Source organism: Myxocyprinus asiaticus, chromosome 7, assembly GCF_019703515.2.
Source record: "Myxocyprinus asiaticus isolate MX2 ecotype Aquarium Trade chromosome 7, UBuf_Myxa_2, whole genome shotgun sequence".
NCBI lineage: Eukaryota > Metazoa > Chordata > Actinopteri > Cypriniformes > Catostomidae > Myxocyprinus > Myxocyprinus asiaticus.
The window spans coordinates 11,529,229-11,552,636 of NC_059350.1; the positions used below are offsets into that span (position 1 = coordinate 11,529,229).

The 23,408-nt window shown below is 40.5% G+C and overlaps 1 protein-coding gene across 2 annotated transcripts in view; it reads left to right on the forward strand.

Annotated features, from left to right (window-relative positions):
* Window positions 1-6,839: 6,839 nt before the first annotated feature.
* LOC127444423 (F-box only protein 41-like) overlaps window positions 6,840-23,408 on the forward strand; it is a 60,833-nt gene continuing 44,264 nt past the window's right edge. The window contains exons 1-2 of one of the 2 annotated variants that reach the window (XM_051703788.1): window positions 6,840-6,903; window positions 21,997-22,985. In XM_051703788.1, coding sequence (XP_051559748.1) covers window positions 22,267-22,985 — 719 coding nt within the window. In that variant the 5' untranslated portion in view covers window positions 6,840-6,903; window positions 21,997-22,266. Of the gene's footprint in view, window positions 6,904-7,055; window positions 7,133-21,996; window positions 22,986-23,408 lie in introns of those variants that run through there. The other variant, XM_051703789.1, reaches the window with a different exon arrangement.

The following is a 23,408-nucleotide window of genomic DNA, read 5'->3' on the forward strand; positions in this document are numbered from 1 at the left end:
AATCACAAAAGTAGATGGCAGGCTAGTAATTAGCCCATAGTGTGGTTGTCATTTTTTGAAATGTCTGAATTAAGAAAGACTTTGGGAAGATTGTGTGTGTGTGTTGTGTATGTGTGAAGGGGGTAAAGAGAACGCTTCCTTTAATTTGGAGTGATGAAGATGTTTCATCTGCAGTGGGTGTTTGGCAAATACTTGTCTCATTAAAAAAAAAAAAGGTTAAATGAGGCCACCAGAATGCACACAACCATGTAATATGTTTGTTAGAATGTTGTTTTTTGTAGGGGAAATGTCTGGAGAAATTCCTGACATGCTGTGGTGGCTAGGATTGTGTAAGCCAGTTTGATAGAAGTAGTGTTAATGGGGAGTCTTTCTGTGCTAGTTTGCTTGAAATGTAGTGCTTTAAACACCATTGTGAGCTTCACTCATTAAATTCTGAATGAATTAACAATGCATGACCTAAGATGGAGTAAGAAATAAATAAGAAAAGGAGAAAAAGATAAACATAGAATTTTGCAAAGTCACAAATATTGCTAAGTTACGACACATGCTCTCTGTTTCATTGGCCAAAAGGTTGTTTGCAGCCTGTTTCAGCTTATTGCCGCCCGTTCGGCACTGTTCGGCCCCGTTTCATGGCCTGCCCACTGGAAAAAATCCTGGTTCTCCCTATGGCCAGTCCGCCCCTGTTTAGAATATAAAAATCCACAAAAGGAGGTAGATCCTTTTCCTGTTTGGCTCCTAAACTATGGAATAGTTTCTTAGCATTGTTTGGGACTAAGACACACTCTCTCAGTTTAAGTCTAGATTAAAGACTAATTTCTTCAGCCAGGCATACACCTAATTTATCCATCCATTATCCATCATAAAATAGTTATGCTGCATTAGTCAGGTCGGCTGGATCCGGAAACACTTCTTATTTCTGATAACTCTGCTTTAAAGTGAATGGCATCTACGCTAATATTATTTTATTTGTTTCCCTGCTACCAGAACCTGCTAGACCCTGCTCCGGTCCAGCCCGATGTTTGACTCCCGTCACTTTGTGTCACTGAGCGATGACAACTAACTGAAGTCTGGGCCAACCAGACAGTGAGGGCCGCTTCGATGATCACTGTCTGCATCACTTCAATCTATTACGAATTTGCAAATTTTCTATCAGATCTTGTAGTTACTGTAGATAGAGCTTTAACTGTTGTTGACTTCAACATTCACATAGATCACAAAAATGACACATTGGGATTAGCATTTATTGATATTCTCAACTCTCTTGGAGTCAAACAAAATGTGACAGGACCAACTCATCGCCATAATCATATGCTAGATTTAATTCTGTCATATGGAGTTGATGTTGATACTATAGAAATTCTACCGCAGAGCAATGATATCTCAGATCATTACTTTGTCTATTGTTTGCTGCAATCAGCTAATGTCACTCAATCTACACCACGCTATCATTCAGGTAGAACTATTTATTGACCACTAAAGATAGCTAGACTAATAATCTTCCAGAATTGTCTCACATACTCAGTAAGCCAAAAAGTCTAGAAGAACTTTATGTAATAACAGAAAATATAAATACAGTCTTCTCTAGCACTCTTGATAGTATCACCCCCCTTCGATTAAAGAAAATTAAAGAAAAAAGCCCCGCACCATGGTGCAATGATCACACTCATGCTCTCAAGAGAGCAGCTCGGAAAATGGAGCGCAAGTGGAAGAATACAAAATTAGAGGTATTTCACAGTGCCTGGAAGAATAGTGTCTGTAGCTATGGACAGGCATTAAAAGCTGCCAGGTCAGCATATTATAGCAAACTCATAGAAAAGAACCACAACAATCCTAGATGTTTATTCAGTACTGTGGCTAAATTTGTTAGGAATAAAGCATTGACTGAACCAGATATTCCATCGCAGCACAATAGTAATGACTTCATGAATTTGTTTACTGATAAAATAGAAATAATCAGAAATACAATTGGAATTATGCAATCAACTGTCACTGCACCTCAGAAAACTGTGTCTCATAAATTTCCTCACGAGCAACTTACATTTTTCACTGTCATAGGTCACGAAGAGCTAACAAAACTTATCAAAAAATCAAAAGCCACAACATGCATGTTAGAACCAACACCAACTAAGCTCTTAAAAGAGGTATTCCCTGTAATCTCAGAACCTCTTCTTAATATTATTGATTCCTTGCTATCCTTAAGACATGTCCCAAGAAACTTTAAAATGGCAGTTATCAAACCACTTATTAAGAAGCCACAGCTTGATCCTGGAGAATTGGCTAATTATAGACCAATTTCAAATCTCCCATTCATGTCGAAAATACTAGAAAAGGTAGTGTCATCACAACTATGTTAATTTCTACAGAGAAATGGTATATATGGACAATTTCAGTCAGGATTTAGGCCCCATCACCGTACAGAGACTGCACTTATCAGAGTTACAAAAGACTTGCTCTTATCATCTGATCGTGGCTGCATTTCTCTTCTAGTGCTTTTAGATCTTAGTGCTGCCTTCAACACGATAGATCATGACATTCTCTTGAATAGCCTGGAGAATTATGTTGGCATTAGTGGACTTGCATTAGCATGGTTTAGGTCCAATTCATCAGACCGCTACCACTTTGTATGTGTAAACGAGGAATTGTCAAATCAAACAAAAGTATGGAGTGCCACAGGGATCAGTTTTAGGGCCTCTTTTCTCCTTATATATGCTTCCCTTGGGAGACATTATCAAGAATTGTGGAATACGTTTCCACTGTTATGCCGACAATACCCAACTTTATATTTCTTCTAAACCCAACGAAATTTCATAATTCTCCAAATTTGCAGAGTGTATCAATGAAATCAAAGATTGGATGGCCAGAATTTCCTTCTACTCAATTCCGACAAAACAGAGGTACGATCATGGAATAGTTTGGACCAAAAACCTCTAAAAATAAGCCGCTAAAATATAATTTGACTCTTGATGGATGTACTGTTACGTCGTCTTCTACAGCAAAGAATTTAGGTGTTATATTTGATACTAATCTGTCCTTTGAAAATCAAATTTCCAATGTTTGTAGAACAGCATTCTTCCACCACAGAAATATTGCTAAGTTACGACACATGCTTTCTGTTGCTGATGCCAAAAAACTAATTCATGCGTTCATGACCTCAAGACTAGATTATTGTAATGCATTACTGGGAGGATGTACTGCAAGTTCAATAAATAAACTTCAATTGGTTCGAAATGCAGCTGTCAGAGTGCTGACAATAACCAAGAAATATTATCATATTAACACAATTTTATCATCGTTACATTGGCTACCTGTTAAATTTCATATTTATTTTAAAATTCTGTTTACTACATACAAAGCTTTGAATGGTCTAGCTCCACAGTAATTAAGTGACCTTCTGTCACACTATATTCCATCATGTTCATTAGGATCACAAAATTCTGGCCTGTTAATAGTTCATAGAATATCAAAATCCACAAAAGGAGGTAGATCCTTTTCCTATTTGGCTCCAAAACTATGGAATATTCTCCCTAACACTGTTCATGATGCAGACACACTCACTCAGTTTAAGTTAAGACTAAAGACTCATCTATTTAACCAGGCATACACCTAATTTATCCTTCGAATCACAATTAGGCTGCTTTAGTTAGGTCTGCCAGAACCAGAAACATCAATCATGATCTATAACTCTGCATAAAATTGAATGGCATCTACGCTAATATACATTTTTTGGTTTCCATGTCTCACCCCCGGGATTCATATCCCGAGGTTAAGAGAGCCGGCCAGATCCAGCTCTGTTCCTGCTTGGTGTCGGACTCCACTGCTACGTATTCCTGAGTGATGACAATAAACTACAGCCAATGCTGGCCAGACATCACTTCTGTCTTTTACGATAGACTTCAGAGGATGAAGTGATGCCAACTCCAACTGTAAGACATCAGATACTTCACATGCCACTGCCTGAAACTTGGACTTAGGATGGAACCCACCGAACCTCACCAAATGTCCTGCAGGTTGAACTGCGATGCACCTCATTGATCTCTGCCTGCATCACCTTTGTCTATTGATGGACTACACTCTTGAAATGGAATACATAGACTATCAGTTAATTGCCAACAAAAGCCTTCATCAGCCAACTAACAAAGGACAATGCATCTATGTGAGCTTCTGCAGTTAATCCAGGATGAACTTCAAAGACATTAGTCATTTATCTTACAGTTCATACAAAATCTTTGTTTAAACACTGGACCTTAACACTTACATAGTTAACTAATTTTAAACCATGACTTGCACTGCACATAAATAACTAATATTGGCATTATATTCATGCTGTTTAGCCAGAGGGAAACTGGCCCCCACAGTGAGCCTGGTTTCTCCCAAGGTTATTTTTCTCCATTAACCAACATCTTATGGAGTTTTGTGTTCCTTGCCACAGTCGCCTTCGGCTTGCTCACTGGGCTTCTAAATACAATTATTTAATGATTTATTTGTATATACAATTTACAATCATATTTAATCAAACTACACAATGATGACTCTAAGACTTTATAGATATTACAGTTTCATTGTCTGTTAAAACATGATATTCTATAAAGCTGCTTTGAAATTATGTGTGTTGTGAAAGGCGCAATACAAATAAAAATGACTTGACTTGACTACGATGGACTTTACAGAGGATGAACTGTTGCCAGCTCCAACCTTACAGCAAGGGATACTTCACTGGCCACTGACTGCAACTCAGACTAAGGATGGACTTCAGCAGAAATGAACTGCCACAAGCTTGGATGGACTACTGTCTTTTAAAATGGAATATAGAGACAATATATTAACACCAACCAAAGCCTTCATCAGCCAAATAAAAAAATGACGCTACATTTACATGCACCTCTACAGTTTATTTCGGGATGGACTTCAAAGACACTTAATCATGAATCTTACAATTCAATCAATATATTTAGTTTTAAACAGTGCCCACCAACATCTACTCAGTTTACTCAATTAATACATGACTTGAATATTACACATAAATAACTAGTATTGGCATTAAATGAATGCCGTATAGTCAGAGGGAAAGTGTCCTATACTGAACTTGAGATTTGGATTCTTTGCCACAGTCATCTTTGGCTTTCCCACTTGGGGCCTAAAGACAAATAATTTTTAAAGGATGATTTTCAATCATGTTTTTCATTTTAACTGCTCAATGAGGACTTTAAGACATTACAGACATTAAAGCATAATTTCCTGTAAAGCTGCTTTGAAATTAAATTTGCTGTGAAAAGCGCTATGAAAAAATTACTTGACTTGAGGTTTGGTTTTCCTGAGTTTTGATAAGCCCTGGTGATTATTTTTTTTTTTTTAAGAATTACACTGTCATATTTTTTAACCTTTTTTGGCAGAACAGATAGTTACTCCAGCCTCTTTTGTTACATTTATAACTTTACTATATTATTTATAACTTTACTATATTTACTATATTATATTACTATATTTACTATATTATATACTATACTATAAATTTCACATTATTAACCTTGATGATCCAGACAGACAGACAGACAGACAGACAGACAGATAGATAGATAGATAGATAGATAGATAGATAGATAGATAGATAGATAGATAGATAGATAGATTTTTCTGATATGGCTCTTGTGCATTTACAATAGAGCCACAAGATGACGCTATTGACTTATGTTCTCACATGTCCTCTTAAGTCAATGCACCTGTTCCAGGGTTCAAACTGTTTCTCAATTTCTGCACTGCCCCTGATAAACATGATGTGCTCCCCAGCTGTAAAACAAGTGATTTATAATAACTGAGCAATGTTTATGGGTAGTTACTTTACATCAGAACTTCTTTCTCATTGTTATATGAAGAATGTTGTATATTCACATCCTCTCTCTCGATTCAAAAGCTCTCTGAAGAAAATAATGATGATGCTATAATTGCAATACAAGTGATGTGCTCGCGATATTGATGTATCTTGTTCATTTTGTGGATTGCATCCAGACATATTTTTTCATTTATTTTGGATTTTCCCTTAGTGTGTTCTTGGTCAAACTGCTGCTCATTTGTTAAATATTGTACTGTGTCTAATTTCCAACTTTGCTTTGAAAACGTTTTGCTTGGTTTCTTTAATTTTTATATGTCTCATTGTAAAGAATGTCATTAGATTTTTCAGTTAGGGCCTACTCCTCTTAGGTTTTTTTTATTTTATTTTTTTTTTTTTTTTTTTTTTTACATTGGTACACATAAAGTTAAGTATGGGAAGAACAAACCTCTATTTTTAACCTTTTAAACAGAAGTCCGACAATCCTTGAAAACAACATTTAACTTGAAAATAAAATGTAAACTAATTTCTTTATTTAATGTATCCCCTGACTATAACTTATGATATATATATATATATATATATATATATATATATATATATATATATATATATATATATATATATATATATATATATATATGCTGTTTTGTTTATACAGAAAAAATAAATAAATACATAAATAAAATATATGTGTTTACATATAATAAACACATAAAACGCAAAGTGTGTGTTGTAGGCTACCTTTATCATCACCTTGTGTTAACAATCCGCAATGGTCGAATGCTTTTTTCTCAGTTACTGCTAGAAAAGCTGAATCACAATCATCTTAAACGCAGACTCCATGACTCCAGGCAGGACAAGTAGGGCATATATTCCATTCGTAGCAGTGAGCATCACACACACACGCACGCGCACGCGCGCGCACACACAAACACATACAAACACACACAAACACACACTCTTTATTTCCCTGCGCTACGTTCGCGCCCGTCTTCTGCTGCAGCGAGTGGCGCTCGTGACGTCATCCTGCTGAACCGCTGCTGGGCACGGGCGGAAAATGGGCACAGATATGCGAGGTGAGAGGCACACTTCTGACACATGTAACATGTTTTGGATGGTGACAATCGGAATAGCGTGTTCGATGCGTTCGCTGCAGGGAGGAACCTGCCTAATATTAGCAAACGGCGAATCAGCGATCATGTAAGGGCGAGAGGAGACGGACTTGGACCGGGGCTCGCTTACGTTATAGGAGAAAAATTGTGAAAATCTGACTGGTTGCGCCGCCGGGCACGAATTTACAGCGAGGTAACAGACCTCCAAACATATGCCCATCACAGATTTGCTTGAATTGCATTTGACATTACTATCTGTATTTTTGTCTTATTACCATAGTTTTGGATCTCCACAGTAAATAAGAAAAGAGGTAGAACCGCATGCGGTATCATTTCTTACATCCTCAGACCCAAGAGAGATAGAGTGATCTCCATTTCTTATTATTTAGTGCCTCCACCTTTTACCGTGCTCACCTATCTTAAATTACATGTTTACCCACGACTTCATCAGTTGTCAATGACGCGGTGCACAATTCTGATTATTTAGGGAGCGATCCCCTGTAAAATGATGGGCTGTGTCTTAAATATAGTGAGTTGCCTATGTAGACATCATTTTTGGCCATAATGTCGCCTAGCTGTTCATTGTCTGCTGGGTCCCAAAGAGTGTGAACAGTTAACCCAAAGATTTAATTACATTTATTTAGCATAAGCCTCCCTAATCTTTTCTGAAAATATACTTGATATCTTATGTCATTTTGCTTTTCAAGCAAATGTGTCTTGTTTTAGGGATGTTTAGATATTTTTATTGGAAAATGAAGAAAATATGTTTTTTGCAGTGTACATTTACTGCACGCAAAGGTGCCTTTTATTACTATTTTTCAAGCAGGCTAATTTAATTGCTAAATAAACCAAATACATTCAAAAGTTTGAGTAATTGTAGTAATTTCAGATTGATGATGAATGTGGTTTCAATATCAATATTAAATATAGCAGCAAGCAGCGATGACAGGCCCAAGCACCATGGGTCCATTTCCACCCGATGGCTTTCGGAAAACAATGCAAGGTGGACACATGCATTTGGCATTTAACATTATTCTAAACAGTTTGAAGCAATTTCGGTAAATATGAGAGGACTATTTTAAAGTCTGTTGCAAGAGCCACACTTCCTGCTGCCAGGTGGTAGCGCTATGACCGTGACCCAAAATAGTCACATCCATGTGATTAGCCCCCAAGACTAAACATACATCTCAATTTTGATCTAAATCACACATTGAACACAGAAGATTTGAGACACTTCCTGTTTCCCATTTTTTGCCATTAATTGAATGCCTCGCCATGGCAACACCATTCGATATATCAAAAATCTGTTCACAATTTTGCATCTTCAGATGTTTTGACAGTCTCATGAACCCCCTAGGAGGAGTATTTAAAAGTTCAGAGACTGCAATATTAAAAAAATAAAAATGGCTGCCTTCCTGTTGGCGGAGCTAATGACTATGATAATTAAAGTTGTCCGGCTTGATGAGAACTATATATGTACCAATTTGGTGAATGTAGGTTAAAATGGGGGTGCTACAGAGGCCGTCTTACATGCCCATTTTAAAGCGGGCTCTACAGAGCCCCCCCTACATGCCCATGCGTGAACTTTTACCCAGCCCTAATAGCCAACAACTCTGATATGTGTGCAACATTTCATGAAACGTTAAGCATTCCAAGTGCCTAAAAAACACCCAAATATAGGAAGAAAGGAATAATAGCAATTAATGTGTTGCCATGGCAACACTATTTCAGATATCAAATATCCCTTGATAATGTTACATCAGCATTGTCTTGAGATTATTCTAGAGAATTTTGAAGCAATTCATGTAAACATAAGAGGGCTATTTCAAAGTCTGTTAAAAATGCCATAGTTCCTGCTGCCAGTTGGTGGTGCTATGACCGTGACCCATAATAGCCATATAAATATGATCAGCCCCCATTACCAAACATACAGCTGAATTTTCATCAAAATCACATAATGCACACAGAAGATATAAGGCAGTTCCTGTTTCACATTTTTGCCCTTAATTTATTGCCTCGCCATGGCAACACCATTCGATATATCAAAAATCAGTTAACATTTTAGGATCTTCAATGTCAAGGCATAAGATTGCCTAAATTTGCACATTCAGTCCAAAATGGCTGACTTCCTGTTGGGCGGAGCTAATGACTGTCATTTTGAAAGTTATCTGGCTTGAAGAATATATGTAGCAAGTTTGGTGACCGTAGAAGAAACTGACCCCAACACTTTTTGTCAAAATGTGGCACTACAGAGCTCCCCAGCCACGCCCATGTGTTAAATTTGTCCCAGGCCTAATGGCCGTCAACTCTGATGTGCGTGCAAAATATCATGAAAATTTAAGCATGCCAAGTACCTCAAAAACATGTGAATATACATAAAAAGGAATAATGACATTTAATGTGTTGCCATGGCAACACTATTTCATATATGAAGAATCCCTCAAAAAGGGTGTGATACAGAGCCCCCGAACATGCCCATCTTCTAGATGGCGCTACAGAGCCCCCTCTACACGCCAATGTGTGAACTCTGGCCAAGCCCTAATGGTGACGACTCTGACACGTGTGCAAAATTCCATGAGTTTTTGAGCATGTTAAGTGCCCCAAAATCCCCGAAACCTTGAAAAAAATAAAAATAATAATAATAAAAATCTTTAGTAGAACAATAGCGCTGTCGCACTTTCAGTGCTTGGGCTCTAACAATAATAATCCTTAGAATAACAATAGGGTCTCCACACTTTCAGTGTTTGGGTCCTAATAATAATCCTTAGAAGAACAATAGGGCCTCTGCACTTTCAGTGCTTGGGCCCTAATAATAATCCTTAGAAGAACAATAGGGCCTCTGCACTTTCAGTGCTTGGGCCCTAATAATCGTTAGAATAACAATAGGGTCTCCGCACTTTCAGTGCTTGGGCCCTAAAAAGCAATAGGGCCTCTGCACTTTCAGTCCTTGGGCCCTAATAATAATAATAATCCTTAGAAGAACAATAGGGCATCTGCGCTTCCAGTGCTTGGGCCCTAATGAAGTCAGAGTACGTGGAGTTTAATGATAAAGGATAGTTTACCAAAAAATTTGAATTCTCTCATCATTTACTAACCCTCATGCCATCCCAGATGTGTATGACTTTCTTTCTTATGCTGAACAGAAACAAAGATTTTTAGAGGAATATTTAATCTCTGTAGGTGCTCACAATGCAAGTAAATAGGTACCAGAAATGTGAATCTCCAAAAAGCACATAAATCAGCATACAAGTAATCAAGAAGACTCCACTGGTTAAATTAATATCTTCAGAAGTGATTTAATAGATGTGGGTGAGAAACAGATCCATATTTATGTCTTTTTTTACTGTAAAGTCTCCTCCCTGCCCTGTACATGGCAATATGCACAAAGAATGTAAATCGTCAACAACACAAGAAGAAGAATGTGAAAGTGAAAGTGGAGATTGATAGTAAAAGATGACATAAATATTGATCTGTTTCTCACCCACGCTAATCATATCGCTTCTGAAGATATTTATTTAATCACTGGAGTCTTATGGATTATATTTATGCTGCCTTTATGTGCTTTTGGAACTTAAAAGTTTTGGTCACCATTCACTTGCATTGTATAGACCAACAGAGCTGAGAAATTCTTCTAATATCTTTATTTGTGTTCAACAGAAGAAAGAAAGTCATGCACATCTGGGATGGCATGAGGGTGTGTAAACTATAATAATATTTGGAGTGAACTATTCCTTTAATGGAAGTCCAGAGAGACTGAAGTCAAGTCTTTCCCAGATGGATCAATTCAAGGCCCCAAAGGCCCAGATTTTTTAATTCAATAGTTAATTATGTTTCTAAACAGAATGCAATGTACAGTAATGTCTGGTTTGTTTAATTTTATTGGGACTGTTGTTGTCATCTTCTGATTATTTAGGGGCATTATTGTTTCCCCCAATTATTCTGCCATTATAAGTAACAAAGCCCAGAGATTGTTAGTTATAGAACAACCTATTGGACTGAAAATACTCACCCGTGCTCTCTTTTCCTAGGAATACATGATGATAATGAGAGTTTTTGAGAAATGACAATGGGATTATTTACTGATTCAAACACTGGTGGTCCCTTGTGACTGTTCTTATTGATCTATTATGAAGCAATCTCAGGACTCGTTAATTTACCTCTGGTATGTAGTCATATTTTCTAAGATGTTATATACTGTGTCAGTGCAATCAGTAGCATGTTGCAGCCTAAAAGTAAATAAAAAAGGATTGCAATATAAGACTAACCTTTTGCCCATATGGAAGACCCATTAATAACAGTCTGTAATTTCTTAACAGACTGAGGCAGTGTTTTGACTGGGGTTCAGTGCAGCCTTTGTTGTTAACTACATTTGAGTAACCAAACTTCATATACTATAGTCCTTTAACATAAAACCAAAAAATGCCTCTGAGCTCAAGCTCAATTTAATATCTCATTCTATAAAACTTTGGCCATACATTGAATGTATTCATTTGATAGATGCTTTTATCCAAAGCATCTTACAGCACATTCAATGTAGAAATGTATTAGCCTATTATTTGTGTTCTCTGGGAATCAAACCCATGACCTTGGCCTTACTAGTGCCATTCTCTACCACTTAAGATACAGGAACTATTGACTATCTTGCATTGAAAACAAGGCACCTGCATTCCATTTTCTTTATATCATGCATATATACATATATATTTATACATTGGATAATATTTTTGAAGCGCTTAATGTCATGAAAGTATGCATACAGACTCATAAGGTAACACACATAAGACAAAGACAGTAAAAACAGGAAAAGATCTGCCTCTTTAGACAAGAGATTATGAGACCTGACATGACATACTGGCACAGTGCTTAATTATAATAATTAAGCTTATTTATCACACATATGCAGTGAAATTCTTTTTTTCACATATCCCAGCTAGGCTGGGGTCAGAGTGCAGGGTCAGCCATGATACAATGCCCCTGGAGTAGATAGGGTCAAGGGCCTTGCTCAAGGGCCTAACATTGGTAGCTTGGTGGTGCTGGGGCTTGAACCCCAGACCTTCTGATCAGTAACCCAGAGCCTTAACCACTAAGCCACCACTGCCCCAATGCTATATTATAGGACCTATTATGTGTGACCTGTGAGAAATCAAGGAATATTTGTATATCATGACCAAGAAAGGAAGGTACTTATGGTTTTCCGCTGTGCATTTTTAATAGGCTTTAATGTGAAACAACTTGGTATGAAATTAATGTGTAAACATCAAGTTCTAATTCAGTGCTACCATTAATGGGGTCATGGCATGCCTTTTTGTATTATTTTAATATGTTCCTTGAGGTTCATTTATAATATAAGTTCCCTATCTGTCACTCACTCGACGTTGTGTCGATGTAGTGACACTAGGGTCACTCTTGGGAGCCCCAAACACCTCTGATGTTTAAAGAAAAGGCCAATAAAAATTGGCGAGTGGAATTTGCATGCCACTCCCCCGGACATACGGGTATAAAAGGAGCTGGTGTGCAACCACTCATTCAGATTTTTTCTTAGGAGCTGAGCGGTGTTGATGTATTCCACTGCCAATCCATTCACCTCTGCAAGAGAAAGCAAAGAGCGATCTCCATGGCTGCTGGATTTTATGGCGCATCACATCGGTTTCTCCCCCTCTCGCACAGATAAGTGCGGAGAATGCCCCTGGGCGCTTAGGCAGCGCGTGTTGAGCGCTAAAAGAGTATATTTCTCCTTAAAAGAGTGTATATTCTCTAAAAGAGTGGGCACTGACGGAAAGTGTCTTTTTAAAGGTGCCTTTCCGGTTATGTGCAGTTCCTGGTTGCGGTTGTTATCTCTCTGTTTCTGATGGTCACGACCGCTGCCTTACGTGTCTGGGCTCCAGACATGCTGAGACAGCATTCGTGGATGGTTCATGTCCGCACTGCGAGAGCATGACCATGGCCATGTTGCGATCGCGGCTTTCCTTCCTCAGAGGGAAAGCCACTCCAGCCGCTCCCTGCCTCGGCTCTTCTGCCCACGGGCACAAGACCACGACGGTTAGCGCTGGGGGTGATTTGGGGACTTCAATGGAAGTAACCCCACCAGGTGAATCCCCACGGACCTCCCATTCCCCAGCACGCTCGTGCGCCCCAGTTGAGTTCCGGGATGAGTCAGGCGGCCCGCCTCAGAGCGGGTTCGACCTCTCATTCGGCGCTCGATAGCAGCGTCGGAGAGCAGGCTGCTTCAGTCCGATGCGGAGGACTCGGATGGGCTTTCGCCTTCGGGTGTGGCAACCCAATCGGAGGCTGACGCCGAGCTGATGGCCATGCTTGCCTGGGCTGCTGTGAGCGTCGGGCTAGAGTGGAACCCTCCACCCTGCCCTGAACCCTCGTGGCTTGATGATTGGTTCCTGGGGTCACGGCGCTCACGACCGTGCTCCGCCCCAGTGCCTTTTTCCTGGAGGTGCATGAAGAACTTGCAAAGTCGTGGTGGGCACCTTTCACTGCCCAGATTAGACTTTCAAGTTCTGCTGCTCTCACCACCCTCAACAGTGGGGCAGCCAGGGGCTACATGGATGTTCCCCAGGTGGAGCAGGCAATTGCGGTGCACTTGTGCCCACAGAGCGCCGCCACCTGGCGGAACCATCCTAGGCTCCCATCCAAGGCCTGTAAGGCTACGTCGTCTCTGACAGTGAAGGCTTACAATGCCATGGGGCGGGCCCCCTCCGCTCTGCATGCCATGGCCCTCCTGCAGGTCCACCAGGCCAAGGCATTGAAAGAGTTGCACGAGGGTGGTCCTGACCTGGGAGTAATGCAGGAGCTCACTTCCTTGACGCCCCCATTTCCCAGGCTGGCCTTTTTGGCGACACACGTCGAAGACTTCATGCAGCAGTTTTCGACGGTAAAGCAGCAGACCAAGGCCATTCAGCAAGGTGACCAACATTGGCTCCACCGCAGCCTGAGCCAATGGCTCGGCCCTGGCGTAGAGCTCCCCGCAGGAAGTTGATCTGGAGTTTGGAGGCATGGTTAACGCTCTCCAACCCATCGCGATGGCTGGCCAGGACGATCCGATTCGGCTACATGATTCAGTTCGCCAGGCGCCAGCCCAGGTTCAGTGCCATCCGTTTCACCTTGGTAGGTGGCAAGGACGCCGCTGCCCTACGTCGCGGTCCTTCTGCAGAAGGGTTCGATAGAGCCTGTCCCTCTGGCCGAGATGAAGAGCGGCTTCTACAGCCCCTACTTCATCGTGCCCAAGAAAGGCAGTGAGTTACAACCAGTCTTGGACCTGCGGGCACTGAATCGGGCCCTGTACAGGCTTCCATTCAGGATGCTCAAACAGAAGCACATTCTGTCGTGCATCCGGCACCGAGATTGGTTTGCGGCGGTAGACCTGAAAGATGCGTACTTTCATGTCTTGATCCTGCCTCGTCACAGACCGTTCCTTCAGTTTGCCTTCGAGGGTCAGGCATACCAGTACAAGGTCCTCCCCTTTGGTCTGTCCCTGTCACCTCGCGTATTCACGAAGGTCGCAGAGGCAGCCCTTGCCCCGCTAAGGGAAGTCGGCATCCGCATCCTCAACTATCTCGATGACTGGCTGATCCTAGCTCACTCTCAAGATCTGTTGTGTGCACACAGGGACCTGGTGCTCACCCACATCAGCCGATTGGGGCTTCAGGTCAACTTGGAAAAGAGCAAGCTCGCCCCAATGCAGAGCATCACTTTTCTCTGGATGGAGTTGGACTCGGTCGCTATGACCGCTCGTCTCACAAACTAGCACGCTCAGTTGGTGCTGAATTGCCTGAAGGCATTCAGGGGGAGAACAGCGGTCCCTCTGAAACAATTTCAGATGCTCCTGGGGCATATGGCATCCTCAGCAGCGGTCACGCCCCTCGGGTTGATGCATATGAGACCACTTCAGAACTGGCTTCAGACTCGAGTCCCGAGATGGGCATGGCACCATGGCACGCGTCATGTGGCTATCACATTGATCTGCTGCTGCTTGTTCAGCCCTTGGACGGACCTGGCATTTCTACAGCCAGGGGTTCCCCTAGAGCAGGTCTCCAGGCGAGTTGTCATCACGACAGATGCCTCCAAGTCGGGCTGGGGCGCCGTTTGCAATGGGCATGCAGCTGCAGGTTCCTGGACAGGCCCTTGTCTGTGTTGGCACATCAACTGCCTCGAGTTGCTCGCAGTACTGCTAGCCCTGTGGAGGCTTCAGCCATTGATCCAGGGCAAGCATGTGTTGGTCCGGATGGACAACACGGCAACGGTAGTGTACATAAACCACCAAGGCGGTTTGCGCTCACCCCCATGTCGCAAGTTTTGGTGCTCTTCTCTTCTAAGACTTGACAGTAAATGCCCACTTTTGATTGGTTCTCTGCTCTTGACTGACCTGCTCTCTTCTTGCCTCCTCACTGCTCACCGCTGCTGGGCAGGGCTACAGTTTACAGTTTAGTGGTTACAGTTTACAAATGGTGTGGCTGCAGGCTAATGATGTTGATTAAACTCGACCATTTAAATGGAAAACACACTTTAAACAGAGGCAAGTGAATGCAGTGGTTATGTTTCTTAATTGCATCAGTTAAAACAGTATTAATGTGTTGTTTCAGCATGTGCATTCTTAGCAACTGAACCACAGCAAACATTACACTCAATGGTTGTGAAAATTTGCTAACCTGTATGGAATATAACATCATTGTGTTATCGACTGGCCCACATCAGCTAGTGGTACAGCATGGGATACGTGAGAGGGCCTTTTAGTGTTTTATTCTCCTTAGACTAGTGACATGAGATGAGTAGTGGGAAATGAGGGATAATTGGCTCAGTGAAATCTCATGGATCAATAAAAGTCAGACAACCCTTTAGCCAGTGGAGTTTCAACTTTTGGAATCAGCCATGACTGTCTTTGGACTTGCTGAGGCAGCTGAGAAAGGATTTTTTTGTGTGGTTCAAACATTAATATTGTCTTTGTGATTCTGTTTCCATGTCAGCTGGATAAGTAATGCTGTTGACAATTTTCCATGAAAGTTAAGGACTTAAGGAAAATCATTTCAGGAACAGAGGCCAGTGTTTCACAGATTTTTTGAGGAGGATATAGCTGCAGGCTGAGCTCCAAAAAGAGGTGGGAGTTCCAAACCGCCAGCAAAGATATAGGAAGCCCCTAACCTAAACCTTTCCCTAACCTTAACCGTGAGTGGAAGTGATGCCCCCTTTTGCAGTTGCTGCAACCCCCTTTGGAATAACACTACCCCCTTCTGGAGTAACCCCACCCTCTTTTGGAGATTAACAGATGCTTCAGCAAATAATCCAGCACTTTGAGAACAATGTTCCCCAAAGACAAATTGGAAGAATTTTGGGCAATTCACCCTCTACAGTGCACAATATAGTTAAAAGATTCAAGGAATCTGATAAAATCTTGGTGTGTAAAGGGCAGGACAAAAACCACTTCTGAATGTGCATGATCTCTGATCCCTAAGACATCACTGTCTTAAAAAACGTAATTCATCTGTAATAGATATCATGAACATGGGCTTGGGATTACTTCAGTAAACAACAGCATTCGCTGCTGCACAGATGCAAGTTAAGACTTTACTATGCAAAGCAGAAGCACTACATCAACACTGTCCAGAAGCACTGCCGACTTTTCTGGGCTCGGTCTCATCTTAGGTGGAAAGTAGAATAGTGGAACTGTGTTTTTTGGTCCGATGAGTCCACATTTCAAATAGTTTTTGAAAAACACAGCCGTCGTGTTCTCTGGGCCAAAGAGGAAAAGGACTATCCAAGCTGTTATCAGTGTCAGGTCCAAAAGCCAATGTCTGTATGGTCCAGGGGTGTGTCAGTGCCCATGGCATGGGTAACTCACATATCTGTGAGGGCACCATTAATGCAGACAGATACATACAAATTCTGGAGCAGCATATACTGTCATCCAGCACTGTCTTTTCCATGGATGTCCCAACATTTTCAGCAGGATAAATTCAAACCACATACTGGCTGAATAAGCAGGGAGTGCGGGTGCTAGACTGGCCTGCCTGCAGTCCTGACCATCTCTGTCCTTCGGATGAGATGTTAAACTGACTCTCTGTGGTCATTAAAAATCCTAGAGCACTTCTTGTAAAGAGTAGGGGTGTAACCCCGGGTCCTGGATAAATTCCCCCCACTGGCCTTTTCAATCATGGCCTCCTAATAATCCCCATCCACTAATTGGCTCTATAACTCTACTCTCTCCTCTCCACCAGTAGCTGGTGTGTGGTGAGCGTACTGGCGCACTATGGCTGCCGTCGCATCATCCAGGTGGATGCTGTACACTGGTGGTGGTTGAGGAGAGTCCCCTGTTCACTGTGTAAAGCACTTTGAGTGTAGTGTCAGAAAAGCGCTATATAAATGTAACATTCATTCATCTCCAATTGAGAATGTGTGGTGCATTATGAAGTGCACAATACGACAATGAAGACCCCGTACAATTCCCTATAAAAAATTCCACTTTTTAAACATAACAAACTTGTGTCTTCAGTGCCTAAATGCTTAATAAGTTTATTAGAAGAAATGGTGATGTTTCACTGTGGTAAACGCTCAACTGTCCAAACTTTTTTGGAGTATGGTGCAATCATCTGATTTGAAATTACGGTACATAAAAAAACAAAAACAAAAAGCAATGAAGTTCACAAGGTAAAACATCACATAATTTTTAGTGCTTTCAATATAGCAAAGGGTGAATATAATTTACAAATCACTCCTTTTTGTTTTTATTGTCATTTTGCATACTGTCCTAACTTTTTCGGAATTGGGGTTGTGCATGGAGAGAGTCCGCACATGGGGGCTGCCATTTAAGAATCACATGACCAGCTGAAAACTACTCGCTTAATCTCTGTAACCATCCTGTTATCTGACATTTTCACTCATTGATTGAAGTAGTAATGGCTGACTGTGAATACTAAATTCTACAGTGGCATCTGAAACTGAAAACTATTGATTTTAAATTATGCTGCATCCAAGCCGCTAGGTGTCAGTGTAAGTCCAAGATGACACAAAGACAAAAGTTACTGAGTGCACCTTTTAGCAACACTTAAAAATGAATATCATTGAATAAAAAAAAAACAATAAAAAAAAACAGTGACATTTATCACTGCAAAAAAAGCATTTGTTGTAACCAAGCTGCCAAAACGACTCGTTCTCTACTTCCTCCACATTGTGATGTCACATTGTGGTAGACATTTGCATCTGACTGCCTCCACAACAACATATCACCGCTAACTTTACCATATCACTTTGGTTGACCGCCCAGTAGCAGTGAGTGGTGAGATGGCAAGGAGAGAACAGGTCAGTCGAGAGAGCCAATCATAGCAGTGGGCGTTTACTATAAAGTCTTAAAGGAGAGTAGCATCAAAACCGAGCATTTCTGACGATGGGTCAGAATGAGGGTGGAAAATGATCATGCTTTACAAATATATGACTGTTTTTGTGCAAAAAACTTTGCTAACATTTTATGTGAACATATTAAAATAATTAAAAAAAAGGCATATCATGACCCCTTTAACACTTTCTTGTTGTCAAACTTAGTGGAACATGTCCATAGTTGGTTAATCTATCAGGGCAGCTGTCTGAACGTAAGGGGAATTGACCTCATACATCCACTAAAAAATTACCTTGGGACGAGTTGGTTAAAAGTGATTGCAATGATTGCTAAGAAAGGTGAAGTTCTGGGCAAATGCCTGCATCATTTGTTAGCAGATACCACTTGGTTTGATACTTTGTATGTAATGCAAGTTCGGTTGAAGTGTCCAAATATTTTTGAGGCCATTATCTCCATTTATTTATTATTTTCAAAGCATTCTTTTTTGTTTGTACTCTGTTCTGCTGTATCTGCCTCCACCCATCTCTGCAAAAACCAATCGACTTTTATTTACCCTCTTCTCAGCCCATTCCAACATTCTTCCTGTGTTCTTTTACTTTTCCACCCTGTCCTCCTTTCCTTGTTACCTTTGTGATGATTCATCATTACTGGCTGTCTTATTAGAATCCATTTATTACTGTGTTTCACATTCTGAGCTTGTATCCGTGGCAACAATGGACCTCCATCTTGGGAGAAGCAGTTTGTCTCATCAAGATCAGAGCTGATTGCAGCAATGTTGATCGTGTTGTAGCATCATACCAGTCCCTCATTCATAGCCTCTGATGACACAGGGTTGTAACTCACTCTTAAATGGCTGCAGTTTAAAAGAGCTCTTTGATGATTTTAGGTAGCTTTTGTTTTTCCTTGTTTTTTTTTGTTTTTGTTTTTGCTTGGAAAGAAGGGCCTAATCAAAAGCCTTTTTGTTATCCCATTACAGATCCGAGACGAGAGTCTTCAAACCCCATTAGAAAATGAAAAGGTTTACTCTGTCTTCTCTGCTAAGGAGGGAGGAGGTAATAAAGTGTGAGACAGACCAAGAGAGAGATCATTTGTGGCATAATATGGACAGACCGAGAAGGAGACAGATACCAATAATGATGTGCATTCCTGACAGAATGACATATGAAGACATCCAGATAATGAAACAGATTGCACAGCTTGAGGATTCTCATGTGTTTCTGCACTTTGAAATGTGTGTCACAGTAGATGATATAATGATGATGCTGTTAAATCAACATGTAGCCTCAGGGCAAGAGCCTAGGTTTTGTAGTGTGTGGGAGAGGAAAGTCACTACGGTAACCATATATGATTTGATGAGCCAAAGACAGCAGATGTGGTCTCAGTGTTGACAAGATTGTGTGTTGTCAGATTTGTTTTCCTTTTTGAACTTTTTCTTCAGAACATCTACTGTAAAGTGGTAGTTGTATAGGAGATGTGATGGAAGGTATTACCGCTGATACTTCAACTGAAATACAATTCTGTCACCATTTACTTGCCCTCATGTTGTTCCAAACCCATACGACTTTCTCTTATCTGTGGGCTACTAAAGAAAATGTGAGGCAGAATATGTTAGCTTCAATCACCAACTACTTTCATTTCTTTCTTTCTTTTTTTTTACATACCATGAAAGTAAATGTCAACATTTAGCTTAAAGGAATATTTCGGGTTCAATACAAGTGAAACTCAGTTGACAACAATTATGGCATAATGTTGATTACCACAACAATTATTTCTACTTGTCCATTCTTTTCTTTAAAAAAAAAAACAAAAAAAAAAAAACTAAAGCAAACACTGAGGCTAGAGTGAGGTACTTACAATGGAAGTGAATGGGGCCAATTTTTGGAGGGTTTAAAGGCAGAAATGTGAAGCTTATCATTTGAGCTGTAGAGTTGTTTAAAACTTATTTTATGGGAAGTTTTATGGTTTACGGCGTTACGTTTTCATGGCAACGAAGTTGTGAAATTATATAACTTTACACCGATAAAGTAAGCAATTTTATCAGACTAAAATCATGTTAACATATTGTTTATGTCTTGTGGCTATACTTTTTAAACAGAGAGTATAACGTTCACAAATTGGCCCCATTGACTTCCATTATAAGTGCCTCAGTGTAACCCAGATTTTTTTATTTATTTATTTTTTTTTAAAGAAAAAAGGGGAGCAATTTGAAATAATTTTTAATAAAATTTAATTTTAATTTAATTTTTGTAATCAACATTATGCCACAAATGCTGTCGACTGAGCTTAACTTGTATTGAACCCGGAATATAATCACAACATTTAGCTTTATCAAATTATTTTTATCGACATTACTGATACTTCAAAGGCTGCAATGGTTGTTTAAATGAACTGCACATGACCTACCACAACATATTATTTGGTTCAGACTCTTGGATTAATTTTGGGAATTGTGCTCACCTAATCCCCATTTGAATGCATTTAAGTGTATGACTGTCTTGTTCTGTTGGGCCTAGGTCGAAATTCATTCCTTAAACATGCATGATTGGTACTCAGCATTTCAGATGAATTGGTGCTCATTCTTATTTGCAGTGTCCACAGTACTGTGAGAATGAAAGTTGATTTATGTTGAGCAAGTTTCTATTTGGGAACAGGCTATTAGATTAATTATCAGGACACGTGAACCAGTATGTCTAATTTCACACCATTTGTGCCACCTTTGCCATGTTATTAAACCCCTAGGCACTGTTTCTAGAATGTTGCCAAACATTACATTGAGTTATCAGCATGTATTCTGGCATATTGAAAGATATAGTTTCCTTGACAGAGGCTCGCTCATATATAATTTACTTTATTGCACACGAGTGTACATTCAGCACTGTCTTTTGAGTCCATTCTCAGTTCCATCAAGGGTGAGATTGAAACCACTCAGAAAGATAAGTGAACCTGACATATTTTACTTTCTAAGTCATGCTTTAAATTAACTTGAGACTTGATGCAAAGAAGAACAGCTAGTTACTCAGATGTAAAGTAATTGAAGCTCATAGACAGAAAGGCAATCATGATAATTATTACATTTAATAAGCATTTAACCTGAATGACACAGAATCTTTTATATATACTTAGGAAAAATTTGCTCTGATAAAGTTTAAAAATTCTCCTGAGAATCAAATGCATGGTGCAAATATTTCCCTTTAATGGTAAAGTTAATCTCTGACACTGGTCAGCACCCTGACACTGTCCATACTTTGAAACTGTCCAAAATATTGTATATTCTGCTTTGTTTATAGCAGTTGTCTCTTGGTTTCTGGGGCAAATTATTATTGTACTGCTGTAGAAAGTTGTTTATGGTTTATTGTTGTTGTAAATTATCTTTTTTTGGAGCAGTACCCAAAGAAATAATTTAACTTTCCCTTTAGTGAGGATGATATAATGGAGCTCCAAAAAAGGAAAGTTTTTCAGTTTGTGCTGCTCTGAGGAAGAGAGATTTTTATTTAACCCATGGTTTTATTCTATCTGTGTTGCACAGTGTAAAATCAGATGATATCAGCTTTTATATTTGTTAGGTTGCAAGCAAAGCATGCCTATGCAACTTTTGCTCATTGAGTTTGCGGTACATTTAGCTGTCAAAGCAAAATCAAACTGAAATAGCTTTGATGAAAAGGGTAATTTAAACACTGATTTTAAAATTATTTTTGTGTTGTTCTGTTTCTCTCTTTTTCAAGGACAAAAGTTTGGGACCCTAAGAAAGACAGATTAAGTGCACCAGAAGGAGACCTAACAGTTGTCAAGACCTTATTGAAGAACCAATTCAATAACTTTTACATTGTGACTTAGAAGTAGAATGTGCGATGATCCTTCCTCATCCCCTAGCAAACCCAGCATATGTGAGATGAGTGGTCCTCTGTGGTGCCTAGCCACTGTACCTGCCTGCTCTTGGCAGTGCTTGGTGGCGTGAGCAGATTGCTCCATCCTGGCAGCCACGGGAGCGTGGAATGGCCTCTTTGGACCTCCCGTACCGTTGTCCTCGCTGTGGGGAACACAAGCGCTTTCGAAGCCTGTCCTCTCTGCGCGCCCATCTGGAGTACAACCACACCTACGAGACCTTGTATGTGCTGTCCAAATCCAACAGCCTTTGTGATGCCGCTGCGCTGCTCCCCCTAGTGGCCGACGGAGCCCTCGCCGCCGAATCTCGTTTTGCGTACCGCGAGCTGCCCTGTTCTGGCGAAGAGCTTGGCCTTGTTCCCTCCTCTACATCTTGCTACCTGCCCAATGTAGAATTTCCCCTGGGTGAGATCTTAGTGAAGACAGCCATGAGCTCTGGTGACGCCTTGACCTCCACAGGGAACAACGCTGTCGCGGTAGCAGCTAATGTGGCCGCCAGTGCGGTGGAAGCGGCTTATGAGGAGGGCCTGGCTCGGTTAAAAGCTCGAGCATTTGAGAGGCTAGAGCTGGATGAGAGGCTGGAGAAGCTGTCAGAGGAGGTGGAGCAGAAGATAGCATCACGCGTTGGCCGTCTGCAGGCGGAGCTGGAGAGGAAGAGCTCGGAGCTCGATAAGGCCAAGCTGGAGAGTGAGAGGCTTAGTCAAGAGAAACAAGATCTAGAGGACAAGGCCACCGAGCTTTCAAGGCAGGTTGATGTGTCTGTGGAGATGTTAGCCAGCCTTAAGCAGGATCTGGTCAACAAGGAACAAGAGCTGTCACACAAACAACAGTAAGTTACATCCTCTTCGATATTCCACCTTAATTCATGACAAAAACATCGACTGACTGATACTGTTTTTTATGACCAATGCTGAATATGTTTATGTTTAAATGTATGATAACCGAAATGCATAACGATTTTTAATTGTTTTATTTCTGCTTTGAGACACAAAAATAGTTAATTCAATCATCATTAACCTGCTTAACAAAACTAGTATTGCACAGTTAGTATTGTCTATCTCTATTCATGACCACCCTTACATACAGACAAAGTGGCTTGTTCATGGATTATCTGTAGTTTCAAGTTTCTCAGGAAGTTCCTCTCATAGTTCATATTTCCTTACAAGGTTAGCCATTCTTCTATCAAATTTGTTTTGTTCTCTATAATTGTTTTACTCTGTAGTACTCAGCCCAGCATGAGAGTTGTATATTT